The sequence below is a fragment of the Anguilla anguilla genome, chromosome 4 (genome assembly GCF_013347855.1).
Source record: "Anguilla anguilla isolate fAngAng1 chromosome 4, fAngAng1.pri, whole genome shotgun sequence".
NCBI classification, from domain to species: Eukaryota; Metazoa; Chordata; class Actinopteri; order Anguilliformes; family Anguillidae; genus Anguilla; species Anguilla anguilla.
This window is the reverse complement of record NC_049204.1, coordinates 25,161,083-25,175,909: the sequence shown is the minus strand read 5'-3', so window position 1 is coordinate 25,175,909 and position 14,827 is coordinate 25,161,083. Positions and strand designations below refer to the sequence as shown.

At 43.8% G+C, this 14,827-nt stretch overlaps 1 protein-coding gene, 1 long non-coding RNA gene and 1 other non-coding gene across 3 annotated transcripts; 2 read left to right on the top strand and 1 right to left on the bottom strand.

Annotated features, from left to right (window-relative positions):
* Positions 1–789: 789 nt before the first annotated feature.
* Positions 790–9,344, bottom strand: hapln4 (hyaluronan and proteoglycan link protein 4). Its single transcript, XM_035415790.1, has 5 exons — positions 9,027–9,344; positions 7,727–7,847; positions 5,706–6,068; positions 4,949–5,251; positions 790–3,228 (listed from the first exon to the last, which is right to left on the bottom strand). Exons 1-5 carry the CDS (start codon positions 9,027–9,029, stop codon positions 2,861–2,863), a joined length of 1,158 nt encoding a protein of 385 aa, XP_035271681.1. The 5' UTR covers positions 9,030–9,344; the 3' UTR covers positions 790–2,860.
* Positions 8,803–14,369, top strand: LOC118226282. Its single transcript, XR_004765007.1, has 3 exons — positions 8,803–8,929; positions 12,389–12,544; positions 14,002–14,369. It is a non-coding gene; the product is annotated as an uncharacterized LOC118226282 (long non-coding RNA).
* Positions 9,728–9,800, top strand: trnaa-agc. The gene has a single exon. It is a non-coding gene; the product is annotated as a tRNA-Ala (tRNA).
* Positions 14,370–14,827: the final 458 nt, after the last annotated feature.

Sequence of the window (14,827 nt, the reverse complement as noted above, 5' to 3'; positions counted from 1 at the left end):
GGAGTAGAGCTGCAGACCCCCCCCCCCCCCCCATAAAAAATCATATTGCAATATACAAAATACATGGGTGAAGACTTATGCTGTTTCCACAGATCTAAGCATCAGACAAATGCCCTTCTGTATCATGAATGCAAGCAAGCAAATGAAACAAATTATTTCCAACATGATTTTATTGAATTCATTGCATTATAATGCACATAAATGTTTTCAATTCCTGGATTACTTATGTTTTCGACTTAGATATTACCAAGTCAAGGTAAAGTGAAAACGAACTGATTTTTTAAAAAGGAGTACCATACTTACACTTTTCCAACAGATTCGTAAACATTAAGAAAGAAGAGAAAAGTCTGTGACATGCTCTCGTAGAGAATGAATTTAGACTGATTCCATAGTTTTCCTGTTGTAGCAGGGTGAGTGTAAAGGTGGCAGAATCTTTCAAATCAGAAATTGCACACATCCATACCACAACTTATAATGATGGTTTTGTGATATATCATTCACCCTTGGTGGAGAGGCAGACCAGATAGCTTTATTTGTAACTTTATAACTGTTATTTGTGGTAAAAGTTTAATAGCTAGAGTTTTGTGTGCAAAATACAATACTACTGTAAAATGAATAGCCCCCAGTGGTGGTATTTTACCATCAGACTACACACAGAAACACAGTTTATGAACTATGAACTATAATTCATAGAATAAGAGCAGCTATAAAAAGGTAGGACAAATATTAGCATGGTAAGCTAAACTGTATGTACAATGAACATTTTAATTGACCACAAGGCAGACAGTGTTTTCAATATGAATGGAAACTTTATTATTATTTATTTATCTACTCACACAGTAATGCCAGCGACTCTGTTGAAAAGGCAATAAGAAGTGCAACGCTGTCATTCCATTGTTACTACAATCTGTTATACAAAGAATGGCATTCATTATTTAAATGACACATCACAGTTTAATGTCTATGCATGGAATTCTGTACATAAAAACAAAGCGCTGAACACAGCTGTCACTCAAGAACAAAACAAAAAATGAGTGAATGCTAACTGAAATATCTCAATTCATCACATGTGATTGTGAAATGAAAAAGGCTCCCTGTCTTCAATCTGTGAACTGGTCTGTTCAGCATAAGTGCTTAGTGCTTGTTCTTGTTCTTGCATGGAAGTCAACATTTTTGATAGCAGCTTCTCCTTAAATTTCTGTACATGAAACAAAATAGTCACTCATCTTACTTAAAGTAAGCTGTATAAGGAATTAAAAGAGGACAGTATAAGCAAAATACTTTGTATATAACATATTACGTTAACATGTTATACTTATTACAGTTAATGCCATGTTTTCTCTCACAATTTCTTCTCTATAGCCTACATGTGTTTACATCATCTGAACCCAATACTACCAAAATAAAGTAAGCATCCATTGTAAAAGGCATATACAGCCAATTGTCTGCTCTTCAATAACTTTGGGTTTATCCCCTGGCTGAATTAAATCGATATTGTTTGTTTATTTAGAACTTGGGAGTTGTATTCATTATTGCTGTTGCTATGGAAATGACATAGTCATTCCAGCTATATTGGCACAGCTGCATGTTCACTGCTGTCGGTACACAAACGCTTGCCACAAGTACAAAATGTGCCTTTTAGTAAAAAGAAGAGGTTGAAATTGATGTGTTGGTGTTACATTCTCACACCACAGCTATAGAATGAACCAGAATATCTTTTGACTTTCAGAATAGCGCTATGATTGTGAAGTAGTCTGGAACATTTGCATTACCTACTGAATCTAAAGGTAAAGTAGCATTACAATCAGATCGCAGGCAGCTAAACCACTTGCCTCAAAGCACAAATTTGATCCCTAAAAATGTAGAAGTGCAGACAAGATTCTGTACATCGCGGTTGTACATTACTACTGCTGACGGACCACTGATTTTAGGATATAAGGTGGATAGCTAACAGCTGAATATAAAGTAGCTCTTTATATTGTGGTTGCTTTTATTCAGTTCTGCCTAAACTTCTAAAGCTAGCTCCTGTTCAAACGTGCTTACGATATTAGAATTTAAACCGTTTTCATAGAAGTGCGAGCATGCTGCACTGAGTGCAGAAAATCACGACGCAGCCAACCGGCCGACTACGAAAAGGCTCATTTCCTTCTAATGACGGGCCAGCGGACCCCTCTGTGCAAAAGCGGCAAATAAACGGCATCTTCAGAAAACCAAACGCGCGAGAGCCGCGCGAGCAGGACAGCCGCGGCGAAAAGCTGGAGCTCGGGCGGGAGCGGGGCAGAGGAGCGGGGAGGAAGCACTTCAGCGGCTCGTCGCTCTCTCATAATCAGACCGGAGAGGGCCGTGTCTGACGGGCTGCATTTGTTAGGAGACGTGCAAAAATCATCTCTCCGTCTCCGCGCTAATTAAGGTTTTCGCAGAGAGTACTCGTGCATCCTTTATTTATCTATCTAGTTTTTTTATTCATTTATTTTTTTGAAGGGGTGGGTTAGCAAAAAAAATTGACACTTGAGGCAAAATCCTGCCTCTGCCTCCATGCAGTAGGCTAGATAAAGTACAAGGGCAAACAATGCACCAAATGAAAGGCTTTCTAATCTGATGCGTCTGGTAGATGCCAAGCTGTAATTTTAGCCTCTTGTAGAGAGAGCGACTCGCACAAAATATGACTGACATCTCATATTTTAAAAGGGAAGGGAAATCACGTAGGCAAAATTGCTCACTGATTTAACGCTGCCCTACTTTCCTTACTGACGAGGTTGCAAATGAGCTTGTCCTGTCAGTCATTTCCACACCAGCCATTGTGCTATTGCCATGGGGACGGTAACACACCCCCGCCCCCCTCACCCCCACCTCCTTTTATTTAGATGTTGCTGGTCCCGTTGGTGGCGGCGGCGCCAACGGCCTTCTTCGGCTGCGGGGTGGGAGGCACGGCAGCGCCCTCTCTGTTCTTGCGGAAGCAGTAGATCCCGTAGAGGCGGAACTTCTTGTCGGGGAAGCCCAGGTTGCGGACGCCGGGCTCGGGGCCGCCGCAGCGGGCCCGCGGGTTGACGATGGGGTAGCGGATGCTGCCGTCCTCCAGCCAGCCGGCCTCGCAGCGGTCCAGCAGCTGGATCTTCCAGGCGGCGTACAGCTGGCCCACCTTCGCCACCGCCGAGCCGTCCCTCTGACACGCCTTCGCCGCCTCGCTGTAGTTCACCTTCTTGAAGCGCTTCAGGAAGTACACCCGGCCTGGAATCAGGGACAACGGAACAGCGACGGAATGCTGGTATCGCACAGAAACATACAGAAGCGCTCCATCAATTCCAGAGTACATTGTTTACAGTAAAATCAGAATTACCTCAAGGTTTATTGGTGTATATCTTTTGTCTATACTTGAGAAATAAAGTGACCATAGCCAGAAGGTATCCACCAATCACCACTAGCTTTGTTCCATTTGTTGTTAGTAACATTCTGTATGATTGGAGGAGAGCCCCTCTCTGGTTTCTGTGTGGAAAGTGCTGACGCCGATGTCCTATCCCTAGTTTCTTTATCTCAGCCTGAGAAGGAGGAGGACCGAGATGACAGGCCACAGGCAGACAGCATCCACATTATAATGGAGTAGGCATGTCTCACTGGCACCATGTATTTGTCAGTTGAGTTAGAGCCACACACCACATGGGAAGATGCCATTAAATCAAAATACCAAAAGAGAAACTCCACCAGCCCCGGACCGACCTCCCTCTGTCAAAATCACTTCAGTAAACTTGCGCTTTTTTATTCTCACTTTATTTAGGAAATACTGCTCCTGCCGGAAAATGACAGTAATGGGAATGGGAGAGCAGAAATTGCCCGGGCTAAAGTGAAACAGAACGCGCTTTAATAATGTCGGCTGAGCAGTGAGAAACTTCAACATAAAACGACCAGCCGCTCTCTCCAAATGAACGCCGCCCGCTGCCCAGAGCTTGGCTATCGATTTTCTGTTTGTTTATATTACTGCTGCCTATTAGCGGGGAGTATTGTCTCATATTTCCCATCGGGCACCTCAGTAAATATCTTCCAGCTGGTCAGTGCGATGGAATCGCTCACAATTGCTCCAACTGTGCACATTTCTGTTCTGAATGTGTTCTTAATAACACATTTGGGGATGCAGGGGGGGGAAAAAAGCCTGTTAGTTTTCCTCAGTGAAGTGTATTAAAGTGCGACAATAATATGTGGCCCTTATATTGCTTTGAAAACTCATGGCATGATATGGCTTGGAGAAAAATCGATATTTTTCCAACAATATGACTACTACAATGAATAAAAGCCACTGCTTGCATCAGACAAAATCTCATACCTCTGATAGTTATGCAAAGTCATATTTTCCTCTATTAATTTCTGAATTGGACATATGTGTCCCTTGGGTAAAGAGCGCCAACAGCTGGTACTTGAGGTCCAGCCCCCCCTGGCTTCTTTTAATCAGCAGACGCTCTCTGAGCCAGCGAGACGGTTCAGGCTGGCGCTGTGTCGAGGATGAATATCAAAGGCCACGGATGAAAGGGGAAGCGCGGCTATGGCTGTAATGCGGGTCAGAGTTAATGGCGGCCATTTCCCTACGCAGCGGCCCGGGGCTTCTCTTCACAGAGCGCTGGAAGTGGGCCGGCGCTCAGCGCCACACAGCACAGCCTTTTTCTGCGTTTCGCTCTCTGGAGCACCCTGACTTTCGTTCTTCCGTACCGGCAGTTATTTTAAGCTCCCGGCACTCTTCTCTGCCCACCGGCCAACCATATTCCCTCCCCAGGAAAAGACTATAGCAGTCAGTGGTTAGTACCAGTGCTTGAAGTGGATCGGAAAAGAGACCGGTACGCCGTACTGGGACTTGTACGTTTTGCTCAGAGTACCGGCACTTATTTTTTCCCCTCCCACTTCAGGCACTGGATCAGAACCAAGCTCTGACCCCACCCCCCCACCCCCCAGGCCCATAGCCCACCATTGAGATTGGAGGTGAAGCAGAAGGCGTCGTAGCGCTCGTCCTCTTTGTGCCGGTAGCCGTAGTTTCGGACGCCGGGGGGAGCGTCCTTGCGGCCGCACTCGTCCCGGGGGTGCGAGATGGGGTACTGCACCGAGCCGTCTTCCAGCCAGCCCGCGTTGCACCAGTCCAGGCCCTCCAGCCAGGCCTTGTGCAGCTGCCCGTGGGAGGCCAAGATGGCGTCCTGCTGCCGGCACACCTCCTGGGCCTGGTGGTAGTTCAGTTTGTAGCGCCCCAGGCGAGGATGGTAGGGGAACACCACACCTGGAGAGAGACAGAGAATCCCCCATTTAATCTACAGCCATGCCCCTCTTCTTCATTCATTGGATACTGCTGCTGTACAAGACAGTTAGACCCACAGAGCACACTTTTCACATCATCATCCTTTTAAAGCACCTGCTAACCAATTAATACCTAATAATCCCCACTAATCAATTAGCACCTAAAACACCTACAGTTACCATTCAAAGCTGTTTCCATATTACCACCTAACTTCTTATCAAAACAGGTGTGTTAGAGCCCGTCCATTGCATTGTATTAATTGCTACTTTGAATGCTGCCTATTCTCTGTGCACTAATTGTAAGTCACTCTGGATAAGAGCATCAGCTAGATGCCTAAAATATAAATGTGAATGTAATCTTTTCTGGAGGTCCTGGCCACTTCAGGCCCCTAACCCCTTGCCCCCTCGCCCCCCCCCCCCCCCCCCCCCCACCTGACCTTCAAGGTCGAGGCTGACGAAGCCCGTGTCGTCCTCCATGTCGTTGGTGACCTCGCACTCGTAGCGACCGTAGTCCTGCAGCGTGACGTTGTGAATGACGACCGAGGCGTCCCAGGGGCCCGCGTTCTCCAGAGTCACGCGGCCGCGGTACGCCCCCAGCGCCCGCTGCTGCCGCCCCAGCGCCACGAACACGTCCTCGAACCGGAAGGTGTCCGTCACCTTGGTCCACTTGATGCGGATGCGGGCGGGGTCGCTGTTCTCCGGTTCGTGGTGGTATCGGCACGGCAGGGTGATGGAGCCGCCGCGGTGGGTGACTACCTTACCCGGTGCCGTCTGGACGATCACCGCGCCGCTCTCATCCTCTGCAGGGGGGTGGGGTGGGGGGGTGGGGGTGGGTCAGAACACACAGGCTCAAAGCAGGCCCCCTCACATTCTCATGGGCACCTCATCACACACACGGTGTGTCTGAGCTGCAGGTTACAAGGTCGGGTCAAGCGTTAAGATGGTACAATCCAACCAAAGCTCATCTTTCCTCCACACAGCATGGGCCTGTGAGGGCTGCTGAATCTGACAAACTGAGCGGCTGTTCAGTAAAACTCCGCGCAGGTTCCACAAACCTCAGCTCCTGGCGGCTTGTTTTCAATCTGGAATCGCATCGGAGCTCATCTCATCACAACAATTTCAGAGAAAAAGAAGCCATTGCTTTTTTTAAATTTCAGTTTCAAGGGCCACTGTAGCCCCAAGACAAATTTACATATTGGCAGATTCTCCGTCAAGTCTTTCCACCCTCTCTGAAAGAGTTCCCACTGGAGAAAAAAAAACCCCCACTTCAGTCACATTCAGTCTGTGCGAGAGTGCGCCAAAGTGAGAGAGACCTCTTTTTGTCAGCGGATATCAAAATCTATAATTAGCCACGGCACCTGCTCATTATCTCCACCTGCTTAAGAGCTGGATGTGTGGCATGTTGGTCACACACCGCAGCACATGCCAAAACCAATGAAATAAAGCTTGAGAAACACGTCTGCATGACCATTCGGTACCCGGGTAAGCAGTGGCATTCCTTATGTGGGCCACCGGGTGCACGGCGACATAGCGGTAACTGTGGCGGGGGAGAAAAATCGAATTTGCCCCGAGGTGCAAATTGTTCTGCGGTAGCACGGGGATTCACTAATAACACTTGGTGAGTCAATGGTGTTGTTGCAGCAGATGGAAACACTAATTCATCCTGGTGTGATCCTCAGCTGCCAATGGAACATGTGCAGAGATGCCCATCCAACTATGAGACGGAGCACTTTGTTCACAGCTAAGGAGCCAGCTGGCATGAGTTGCATAGTGATAAGCAAGATTTATCACTTCAGAGGATTCTTATGAAATACAACTGCTATTCCAAGTGCTGCCCAGGTCAATAAGAACAGGCTTGATGGGTTTGCATTGGGACATTGTCAACTGTTCTCCTTCCCCAGCGAGAACTGCTATGCAATTAAATATGATCAAGATTGCTGTGGGTGCAGGCTGTCTCTTGACATTAACAAGATTGTCGCAGGCTGTCGGATAGAACACCAGCAAACAAAAACTTTTCTAGAAAATATGAACAATCAATGGCTTCGTAAATCTGTCCTAGTGTAACAGAGTTTGTAGTGGCGAGTTAGCATCTGAAAGTCCGGTACAGATTGTGACAGTGACATCACCCCTGGGGACGAATAAGAGCAGGCCTACCCATACCCCCATTATGCCAGCAAAACATTGGGTTCATCATTAGGTTCCGGTGGGGTAAACATGAGGTGAGAGAGCACTGACCATCAAAAAAAGATTTTCTTTGCAAATATCAAACTGTTTTTCTCAGCAGCCAAATCAGCATTTCATTTTTCAATTTTGCGATTGCTGATGATGGGAGTAAAGTTGAATGATGTTTACAAAGCAGATGAACATACTTGCACTAGGAAAGGTGACTCGTTAAGCAAAGAAAACAACAGTTAAATTAAATTTCATAACTACAACTGTGCGTTGGAAGGATTCTTACCCAATACGTGTACCACCTTTCTTCTTCCCTTCTCTCTCTCTGTGGGGAGGGAACTCACAGGTAGGACCCACACTCGAACTATACAGGTCACTGCCGCCAGCCCAAGGAACTGTGCACCGAGCTGAGTGCGATGAAGAGAGGCAACATCAGAAACGTGCTCACTTTTTGCGTCGACAGAAAATACAAACTACGTTTATTATTAAAAACATGCCGTTTCAGCCGCCCTCGGCTTCAACGGATGATAAATCGGTGTTTCGATAAAACAATGTCCCGGAACGCTGGTCTCTCGCGCGTCTCTGAACTAGGCCTACACTCAACTCCTGATCATTGCATGCTTGGGACGTTGACTGTTATGCAGTATATGCAGGTAGGAGTATGCATAAACCAGCTGCATTATACGTAATGATATTTTGCGCTAATCTATCCAATGTGGGCTGCTTCGAATATGGCATATTTTAAGCCCTGACAGGAAAGATTTGGTTGGTCTGTTCATTGTTTGTATACCTATTCTATGTCAATGTAACGAACAAGTTAGAGCTTTGCCTGAGTCCAAGGTGGGATTTGTAATCCGGCCTCTCACTCCAGCTACATCAAGCCTTGCCCTGCCTGGTTCCACTGCAATTCCTTTAAAAGTTTGTGCTCAGAAATGCAGTTGAACCAGCAATTTATAAGAGATCATTTCAGTGACGAAGGTGCAGCAGTTTCCTGACATGCTTACCTACCATATATAAATTAAATAAATTAAAACCAAGTTGGCATGATCTATTACTGCGTACTGTGCTGCGTACTAAACAGCAGGCGACATCACAGATTCCTTACAAGTTATGAGCTGAGTGCAAGTTCCTGTAGGCTACGTTGGACATTACATGTTTCATTAAACGTTATCTTTAACGGTCCTCTATTCATCTATAAAACTGTCTGTATAGCGATAGTAATTGTCTTTTTTATTGTGATTTCAATACCACCAACATATTTTCACTGGGAGCAAAGAGTCATTGACTGTAAGGTCATTTACTGGCATGAGACAGTGCGGTAGCACACGTACGTAGCCTACATGCACATATTGCGTAGCTTGCGAGCACCCGATATCAAGCAAGCACGAGTCCAAAACACTTCACCACCCATCGACCCTCACCTTCCAGTCCTATGTCAATGCACATCTTCTATGTCGCTGTGCCACTCCGTGATTTCCGCAACCCCAAGGTGAGCCAGCTACATAGATTTTACATGCCGCAGAATATACCGCATTAAGTGACCTAGCTAGCTGAAGGTAATCAGTATAGATGTAGAATGAACTTACCATGATCACGTCAAGTCAACGAGCAAAGCACGTTAGAAGTTATGATGTTTTGTTTAAAGTTTTGCCAGCCAATGTTCCTGTTGTCGCAGCTGGATAAACTTTGCTGCCTAGAGATTTTGCTGCAATTCTCTCCCTCACCTCCTAGTCTCATCCTCTCATTCCCGCAGTTCCCGTTTCTTTTCTTACAACCTCAGGTTTCGGTTTGGGCATTGCAGGGGGAACTGCTGATGATACCGATTGCCGAGCCACAATCGAAAGAGGCTCGCTAACTAGCTTTTAGCTTTTTGGGTTTCTCACTAGGAGGTGCAACACAAATAAGCATCGCCAGTTTAATAAAGTTCACAATGTATCATACGAATTCATATATTGATGTCGTGGTGGTAAACTAGTGTTAAGTTTAGTTTGCTAGCTGTGTTTTTAGCGTGTATTAGCTAGCTGTAAATTACTTTTGAATTTAGGGTAATGTAATGTTTGCAAGTTAGGTCAATTAGATCTACTACTTGGGCAAAATAGATAGCCAGTTGCTGAAATAACGCATATGGAGGTTGTGGCCCTGCTTGTATAATTTCTCGACAGCATAACGTTAGTCTTTTCCACCCTTGCTATGTGCAGGTAGCTAACGCTAGCTGGATTACGAATAATTCTAATAAAAATGTATAGACATGATATATCGAATTTAGCTTTCATATGTGGTAGCTCTCGGGGAATTAGCTCAAATGGTAGAGCGCTCGCTTAGCATGCGAGAGGTAGCGGGATCGATGCCCGCATTCTCCAAAGCTAAAGCTTTTTATATTTTGCTTTTATATTTTATATGCATGGCAAATTGTGGTCACTCACTCACTCACGGACGACCTTTGAGGGACGTTTTGTGGGACGCATGCACAGAGGTGCTTCGTTTAGTAGGACGCATGCGCAGGTGGTGCCAGCTAAAATGTGTCTGCAGAAGTGAGTTGCGCCGTGGGTCCGGATGGTTCCGTGCTTGTTAAAGACAAAAGTAGTGTAATATTCATCGTAGTTAGCCTTCAAATTCATGTAGGATTGGATGGCTTGCTTTTGTTATCTTGCCCTGCAGATCACAATGACAGCATCAAAATTAAGACTAATTTATAACATTGCTGTTTGCATTTTAAAAATCATGTCATGATAAGCAAGCCACTACTTCACAGTATGAGTTGAGATTATCTTCCCTTATAAGGTTCGGTGTATTTCAGATTCAAAAACAGCAAATCCGTGATCGGTAATCATAATAGTAATCCAAATTACTGTTATCTTTTAGTGTAATGGGCTATATGGAGTGCAAATCTCTATTTTATGACAGACATTTTTCAATAATAGTTTTCCATTGCCACCACACAGTTTATATTTTCATTTAAATCTATGGATACATTGCACTCCTTCTGCTTTGGTTGTCATACCTTTGACGTACTGGCTTTTATTTAGAAAATCAACTATAAAAAACATTGGAAACTAAGATAAATTTGGGGGCAGAAATCTTCCTTGACCAGCAGTCTTTTAAATAGCTTTATGTGTAGCTTTATAACCATTATTTGTGGTAAAGGTTTAATAGCTGGAGTTTTATGGGCATAATACAATACTACTGTAAGAAGAATAGCCCCCAGTGGTATTTTACCATCAGACTACACACAGAAACACAGTTTATGAACTATATATAATTCATAGAAGAGCAGCAGCTATATAAATGTAGGACAAATATTAGCATTTAAAGAATATCACAAATTTAATCATATTTCTAAAACCAGAATATTTTAAGACATCAAAGGGCCAAGCTGACCTGAAGCTGTCTGAAATGGTTTTGGTGCCATAGTAAGATCTTTTGATTATTACTTGCTGGAAATGCTTTCCATGTCAGTGAAGTTATAAAGTTATAAAGTTAAGTTATAAATAGGGGTGAACCCAGATCAAATTTCTAAAGCTTCCTAGTTCTACCTTCAAAGCACCGTATGCTGTAAAAATCACAACTTTTATCCAGATTTCCTTTTTAGTGTCTCTTGAGATTCAGGCAGAAATTGCTCATTTTTGCTGTCAATATAGGCCACCAATGTAATGTTCTAAACCAGATGCCTGGGAGTAGCCAAATCATACGTAAAATGTATATTGTTTTTTACTACATTAGAGTCACAGATATATGAAAAGCCATTGATCATGATTTGAATTGGTAGTCTGTTTGTGGTAAACTCAAAATATTGTACTGTATATTAAGGGAAGGTGAGGTGTCGGGTGTTTTACAAACCACAAATAACATCCCCTTGCCTTTGGCTAGTACCCCATTTAGTCTCAAACTTCTGTATATCTCAGAAACATGCATCCTCATTTTACCCAATTATCAAGATACACAGCAAATCGAGTACATGTGATCCTTACTTCACCCAGATTTTACTTTTATGAACTCTGCTACAGTTGATTTAACATTGAAAAATTTGCTCTGCAGGAATGGTATCTGTCATTATTCAGGAACAAAAAATACATTTTGATTAGCATATTTGTATTTTTATATTTATATTTTTTCTGTGCTTATTTCCACAAGAAAGTTTATTTTCTGTTAAAATATACAGGGCTTCCTGTTCCTGGAGATCTACCATCCTGTAGATTTTTATTTAAACACTAACAAAGCACACCTCATTGAACAGCTAGAGATCTTTTTGAGCTGCTAATTTGTAGAATCCGGTGTGCGATATTCGGGTTGAAATGAAAACCTACAGAACAGTAGATCTTCAGGATCAGGGTTGGGCAGTCCTTTAATAAACTGACATCACTCCTCTACTTTGGTGAGGCGTATACTTCTCTAATTTGGCTAGAGTTTCCTCTCAAGATTGAAGCGGTTAGATATTTTTGATTTTTAATTCCCTACGTGCTGTTCTTAAAGCAAAATGGAAACAAAATAATCATAAATTGTACAGCAGGTATGGAGTGAAAAGTTGTTCAGTCATGCAGATAACTAAGTAGTAAATAACTAAGTAGTAATCAGTCTAATAATTGTACCACTCCTCCTTAACACGAGAGATAGGCACCAGCTCAGTGTTAGTGATCATGTAGATACTAAAACCTCACATTCCTCTATATGACATTGATTTGGTCATACAAAGGTCTATTTCATGTTCAGTAGGCTTCTACCTTGCATGCAAGCCCATCCACAAAGGCCTTCCTCATATTGAATATTTACCACCTGGCAAACCAATCGTGATTCACTTTTTTCCAGCTGTGTTTTAGATCTGGCTCACTCCTAGAACAGGACTGAGGGGAAGACCCGACAGGGAGAAACAAAGCACTGCTTGGTTTTAACAGCCCCTCCCCCCCTTTTCTTTGTGCCTTTGCTGTGTCTTACCCATGGCTCTCCTTGTCAGATTTTGTAGAGATTTTGTGTGAACTTAACCGTCGGCCTGCTTCACCGATGCTCCACAAGGCGATGTTCAGCCCGTCTTCCATGGGGAGGGAAAGAAGCTGGATCAGTTGCCAGCCTGAGATGGATGAATATGGCCAGAAGCTCTAGTTTCTCTGAGGTACCTTTCTCTTTCCCCTTTAAGGGAGTTTAACTTCTGTACTGTCACCCCTGTTTACTCAGTCCAGACATTACAGGATAGGACAGAATATATGATATGATATGATTGGATAGGATATGACATGAGAGAATTTGATTGGATAGGACAGGATACTACAGGGTAGAAAAGAATATTATTGGATATGATAGGGGAGTTTTGAGCAGGATTGCCTGAACTTACTGTTTTTCATTCATTCACTGTTTGGCCAAATCCTTTGTATGAACACAATGAAACTAATTAGGTGAAATCCATTTTGCAATGAACAGTGTGCTGTTTCGCACAATTGTCTATATAGGGCACTAATAGCCTTGGTGGTTTTGGATTTGAGACAAAGTGGCAGCATCGTTCAAGGCAGTACTACAGTTCCATTTCAGTCATTATGCGGTTTGGATCTGTCTTTATCCCAAGTGCCAATGGCAGTTCTGTGTTTACACAAAGCTGCGCTCAAAAAGAAGAAAATGCACTTCAAAATATTCTGACAAGTCCCCTTGATTCCAATCCCACAGAGTATCCACTGAAGGATGAGTTGACAAATCTGTCCCAAGGCATTCAGTGTGCACACACTCCTGAAAGCAACTGCAAATACAGAACGAGGGGGAAAAGCTTTGAATAACCGCACCGTTATTACAAATCCTGAAAAACAATAAGACCACTGGAGCAGATAACATTACAGAGAACACACGGCCCTGTTCAGACCATTGTGAGTTAGAAAAAGGATGACATTCTATCAGTAATGAGTGGTTATGAGAACTGGAGTGCCATTTTCAGTCAGGTTAATGTGTCTCATCCTTTTACACTGACATTTATAATGATGTGTATAATTAAACCAAAGCGTTGCTTTGTCTAAATAGAGAGGCAGACTACTGCGTGTCTAGTGGGGAGGTAAACATGTAAACATTGATGTCCCTTTGGAGTCATGGCAGCAGGCTTTATGTGTAACATTTTAATCGGAATTGACAGAACTGCACTGGCAGAAAAAGCCTCTTTGGAAGCAGCGCTGTGTAATTATTCAGATGCACTTAAAATCTGCTTTACGCTTTCACAAATGCTTCTACAGCCGCATAAAAACCCTGATTCCCATATTTCAGTTTTTCTTACGATCGTGATACATTGTCACCACAACGACAGCATAGATGTAGCCACGGGGACAGTAATTACTTTCTTCTCCAAGCTGCCAAATTATGTTAAGTAAAACCCAGTTTACAAATGGGATGCAACCATGGAAAAATAAGCGGTGGACACACACAATAATTCTGAAGAATATTCTGAGCCAAAAAAAAAAAGCTTGTCATGTTATAACTCTGATCATAGCCTGGTGACAGTACATTAATAAGCCTTCATAAAGGTAGCCATGTCATTAAATGTGGCATGTAGGTAACAGGTGTCCATTGACAGCAGTGATGTCGTTGCTGAAACAGGAGCAGATACCGCGCAGATCATATGAAGGGTGACTGATGACACTTTGGTGAGTGAGGCAGGCAGCGAAATGAGAATTGGCCCCGGCAGCAGGCAGACCGGGCAGCCAGGGGGTCCCTGGGGGCCTTCCTGCGCGGCAGGCCTGACGTTGGCAGAAACCCAGGGCCGGAGGCATCGGGGATGGAGGAGCTCTGCGGGGGCTCGGGTGTGATTTAGAATGTCTGTCACGCGGAGCGCGCCGTTAGCATGTGCGCTCCGGGGCGCTACTCGCTCGCACACGTCAGCATGAAAAAAATAAAAGATGCTGAGAAGGTATTGGGCTGCGGGCTCCTGATCCTGGTCGTATCTCTCTCTTGCGATGATCCAGCTAATTGTGAGACAGGCAGGGAACGACGGAATGTTCGGTCATGCTATAGATTGTACGAATGATATATATATACATACTATACTGTATAAATAGAATTATCCCTAGAGGGATGGATTAAGTAATATTGTGTTGTATACTTCTGTATTACAAATGTAATACAGTACAGTCATTTGCCTGACTTAAACACATTTTCTAATAAATAAATAAATAATGGTGGTTGGTTTCATAACTCAGCTCTGTTACGGCACACAGGATATGTGCAGAAGATTTTAAGCTGAAGGGACACGCATTGATTCCCCAATAGTAGAGAAAATTCTATACTGTAGTATAATGCGTAAGGAACCGATCTTGTAACCTAAAGGTCACAGGTTTGATTCCCGGGTAGGACACTGCCGTTGTAGCCTTGAGTAAGGTACTTAACCTGAACTGCTCAAAGCCTGTAATGTGAATGTGATAAAATA